The 4,760-nt window shown below is 27.8% G+C and overlaps 1 protein-coding gene across 1 annotated transcript; it reads right to left on the bottom strand.

The window, feature by feature from the left end:
- Nucleotides 1–2,114: 2,114 nt before the first annotated feature.
- LOC115032987 (26S proteasome non-ATPase regulatory subunit 12-like) lies at nt 2,115–3,344 on the bottom strand. Its single transcript, XM_029491691.1, has 2 exons — nt 3,005–3,344; nt 2,115–2,479 (listed from the first exon to the last, which is right to left on the bottom strand). Exons 1-2 carry the CDS (start codon nt 3,173–3,175, stop codon nt 2,177–2,179), a joined length of 474 nt encoding a protein of 157 aa, XP_029347551.1. The 5' UTR covers nt 3,176–3,344; the 3' UTR covers nt 2,115–2,176.
- Nucleotides 3,345–4,760: the final 1,416 nt, after the last annotated feature.

Raw genomic sequence — 4,760 nt, 5'->3', positions numbered from 1 at the left:
GACAGGTCTTCTTCCCTCAGAATAGTTTTTCGAATAAATGATTTAATATCATTGAATTCAAATTGAACACATCCATGACAGCAGTGACTTTCTAGACATCTAATGTACAGCAGACCGTTATCCACTTGCCCGCTTTTTATAATTCATTTACCTACTTATATTAAATAATTTTTAAATTTGAATTTATTGTGATAGGTAACTTGTAAAACCCTGTTTCACTGTTTTAATGTATTTTTTGCTAAAGTAAAACTAGGTACTATTATTTACGCTATTACTATTTGGTATTTTATATATATTTGAGTATCTACTCTGATATGACATTTCATTTACAACAATTTATCATTTTCAACCCATCACCACAATAACATAATATTTTAATATTATTTATTTTGTTTGAAACAAAATGTGGATAAAAATACAATAGATAAAAAAGATACAAAGATAGATTTTACAGATAAAATTATAGGTATTTTTTCTATCATATCATATACCTATGTAATATTTAGGTAATAGGTAATGTTTATTTAGGATATTTATGAGAATTACTATAAGTATATTAAAATCCAGTCGCCTAGTAAAAAAAAATTTGTTAATAAAAGTATTTCATCAATCCATGTTTTTTTCTTAACAAAATTATTTTTATCAACTCCAAATAACATAATCTTAACTACGATTGAAAAATATACTGCATGCAATACCTGATAATTTGTTGTTATGCCAAAGTTCTTTATACTAAACAAAGGTTTGTAACATAAAAAAATGTATTAATTTAGATTTTAGACTAAGTATTAAGATTATATATTAAATCAATATATTTCTTCACCGCAGCTGAATTTATTTATCGGGCAGGTCACAAAACCGTTTAAGTTTCGGTTGTGTCTACTCAAACTAAGAGGACGTTGCACCCGCATGTTTCGTCTCTGTCTTACAAATGTACAACATAGCAAAAACGGTTTTGTGCGGGGAAAGAACCGAGTAAGCTACAGTCACATTATGACCTAATACAAGGTGCCTTATACTTGTACATAACTTTAAAGTAATCACCTAGTCAAAAGTCATAATATAAACTTAAATCCTAAAGCCCTACATGACAATAATTGTAAAGCTACTCGGTAAACTAACAGTTGATACCAAATTAACTATTTTCTATCTCAAATTCCTTCTTCACATCAGTAGATCTAGAGTTTACATGACATATAAAATAGGTAGTTATTTTGTTAGAATAATATACTTAATATGGAATAAAGATATAATATAATACATACCTTGAAAAATATCTATAAAATACCAATAACCTTCCAAATAATGTTAAGTAAAAGAGAAGTATATCATAATTATAAAATAAATTGCATTACATTATTCATTTTTGTTGGTCTTACTACTCTTACTTGAAGACAGAGAGATTTGGAGGAATATATGTTGTATAGGATGATATTAAAAGCCGGAAAACACCCTCCAAAAAAAAAAAAAACTTAATACTATTTTAATTTTTTCAATTTTTACATTGTACTACCTACTGTATTATGCACCATACCATAATACCATACATTGCTATGATAACAAATAGCAATGCTATGTATGTGGTTGTCAAGATGAAAGTAAAGTAGAAAATATAACATTTTACAGGTAAAAAACTGGCCACAATTATCCATTTATTTGATCTGTTTTGAAAAAAGATCCAAGGTTCCATAACAAAACATTATATGAAGATTTAACGTTCTAAATAGCAAATATCAAACATTTATATCTAAAATAAACTATAGTTTTTTTTTTTTTAAAAAAGCAATTTATTTATTTAATTTATTTTTATACCAAGGTATTAAATCTGATATGCATACAACAATTTTGTAGGACATTGGTTTCCAAACACATGTACAGGTATACAATAATATGACCTATTATTTAAACAATATTAAATAACTTAATACCAAAAGATGGCATAGACATTTTTACCACTTTAAATATTTAAGAAACATTTTTCCATATGGTTTTTTATGAGTTTAAATGTGATTTCTTATAGAAAATGTTGTATTTATAATAATTACTATTTATGGTTATTATTGTTATTAATCATAAATTGTTTATTATTGTTTAGTACTTCCTGTAATTTAATTTTTCAATTTTTGTATTCATTTTTAGTATGCTTCTAATTGAGTATTTTAATGTATGTTATTGTTTACTTTTTATTGTATTTTAATAGTTCATCTTCTTCTGGTGTTTTTATAGAATCATCGACCTGCAATTCTTGAAAGATACTTGCAACACCTGTTACATCACCTTCAACTTCTTCATTTTGAGCTAACCTCTGTGCAAGTTTTGTAAATTCTGTTTGTTCAACCTGAATTCGGGCATTGAACGTCGAACATTCTTTCATAATAGCTTCTAACTCAAGTTTCATCCATGATAACCCTTCTTTAACTTCTAAACATAGTTTTTTAATAGTCATCATAAGTCGAGTAGTTGAAGCCAAATCAGATGCCTTAAAAATTAGAAATAATTTATCATTAGAAAATAGATTTTTATTTAAAATAGGTACCTAATTATAACTTAGTATGAATTATTATCCAAACAATTTATTAATATTTATTATAAAATCAGTAATATTTCCATATTGGCTCTCAAAAATAAGTCATAACACATTTGCTTCACCCTTAGATAATTGGTAAATTAATAATAATTTAAATAAATGTAATAAAAATTTGAACTCAGCCAATTGAAAATAATAACAATATTTCAAAATAGACTTTCTAAAGACATGGTTATACACAGTTACCTGTTAACTAACTTATACAATACAAAGTATATTATAAGTACATTAATATACTGTGTATATAAGTTATTTAATATTAAGTACCCACAGTTAGGTGGGTACTTAATATTAAATAGGTATAAAATACAAATAAGTATAAATTATACTATATGTATAGACACTAATAAAGTAATAATAGTACATATTATGATCAAATTTGTAAATGTCATAATATAAAAAAAAAAGATCACTCACGTTTATAGTTTGTTTTTGAAGCATGTATAACGTATTCAATGCTTCTTGTATTTTACCGCTGGAGGCCAAACTTTCGGCGACGGCGATTGTTTCATCACACATAGCAGTGTAGTCCACAACCATTTTTACTGTACGACCACCATCAGTGTTCAGAGGTTCCACATTGTCCATATTTTTGATTTCTATATTTAATAGAAAAATATTTTTTTTTAAATAGCTTACACAAAAATAAATAGGTAATAGGCATATCAAAAATCTGAGGTGCAATTAATTGAATTAGGCTTTACAACCTTCTCTATAAATTACTATTTATTTATTTTAACAAAGAAGGTATATTTAGATGTTTAGAACACAGATAATATCAGAATAGTTATGATTCGGTGAAGGTAATCTAAGAATAAAAGCAGCATATGATAAAAATGAATGTTGAACGCGCTTAAAACGTAACTGATCCTTAGCAATGTGAGGGTGCGAGACAATAACCCTCATATTCGAGTATGGGTAGAATAAGAGCAAAATACAATAAACGGAGACAATTTAATGTCGAGAAGAGATTTGTATTACGTTTAATAAAACCTAGAACCTTTAGAGCACGATCCGTTATTACATTAACGTGATGGCTATAAGAGAGAGTGGATGAGTAAGATGAGTAATACCAACATCTTTAATAATTGATATGCGTTGTAACTAAGAGTTATTAAGCACATAGGAGAAGATAAAGGGATTATAGATCTAGAGAATGAGATGACACTACACTTACTAACATTAAGAGAAAGACCTAAGTTGGGGGCTCATACCTACATTAAATTGATTAAGTTAATCTAATAAAATTAGACAGTCATCGATTGTATAATATATCGCTTACATTTTCTTGGTTGAACGACTGGGTTTTTAAATATATTCTAATTCACTTTGCGTCAAAAAAGTAAGAGTTCTTGTTTAGAAGCAGGGCTATTTTAAAGTACCTACCTACTTAATCTATTTGCAAAAATATATTTATTTTGGATACTCACAATAGTTCACAATGACCAAATTTCTTCAAATTTGTACTCTTTGTATAATTTACGAAGATGTAATTATGTAAATCATAAAAAACGATGAATATTGAATAATATAGCGTCGTTGGGTGAGCAATGAATCGTATCTCAAAAATCAATGTTCGGGAGAGACAAAAACGTGGTCACTGATAACATGTTATCAAGTTACATCAAAATTATAACTTAGTCTTTAATATCCTTGGTGATTGTTATTATTATTACCACAGACTAGATGAAAACAGATAGCTCACTCGGGATGTAAACAAAAACTATGAATATTATCACCGCGACCAAATCAGTGTGACCACAGTGCGGGCATAAAATTTCGTTTGGTCCATGACAAAAAAATTACGCGATTGCTACCTGCCGCCAACATTGAAATTCATACTAACTACCCTTCTATTCTATAGGATCTGACCTTTTACATCCCTTAAGAGTTAGGTTATCTTGGCCTTTAGTTGCTGTTTGTACGATTTCCATGTGACTTATAAGTTGACCACTGACCAAGTGTGTAATCTACTTAATTTTCAGTATACAATTTAGTTGTATTCTTAATTTTAAAATGGATAGTAAAAAAACAGGAATGCGTTGCTCTGTACAATTTTGCAAAAGTAAAGCAAGTACTAGGAATATAAGTTTCTTCCAATATCCAAAAGACGATCGTCTAGCATTATGGACAAAAAATTGTGGTACAGAAAATTTGACTGAAGAACTATCAA

Source organism: Acyrthosiphon pisum, chromosome X, assembly GCF_005508785.2.
Source record: "Acyrthosiphon pisum isolate AL4f chromosome X, pea_aphid_22Mar2018_4r6ur, whole genome shotgun sequence".
Classification (NCBI taxonomy): Eukaryota; Metazoa; Arthropoda; class Insecta; order Hemiptera; family Aphididae; genus Acyrthosiphon; species Acyrthosiphon pisum.
This window is presented reverse-complemented; position numbering and strand designations above follow the sequence as displayed.

Bases quoted from the DNA above. Each gene is read 5' to 3' on its own strand.
- LOC115032987 (XM_029491691.1), bottom strand. From the start codon at position 3,175: ATGGACAATGTGGAACCTCTGAACACTGATGGTGGTCGTACAGTAAAA. The intron at 2,480-3,004 runs GTGAGTGATCTT...CTAATTTTTAAG, and splicing joins TTCAAAAACAAACTATAAAC to GCATCTGATTTGGCTTCAAC.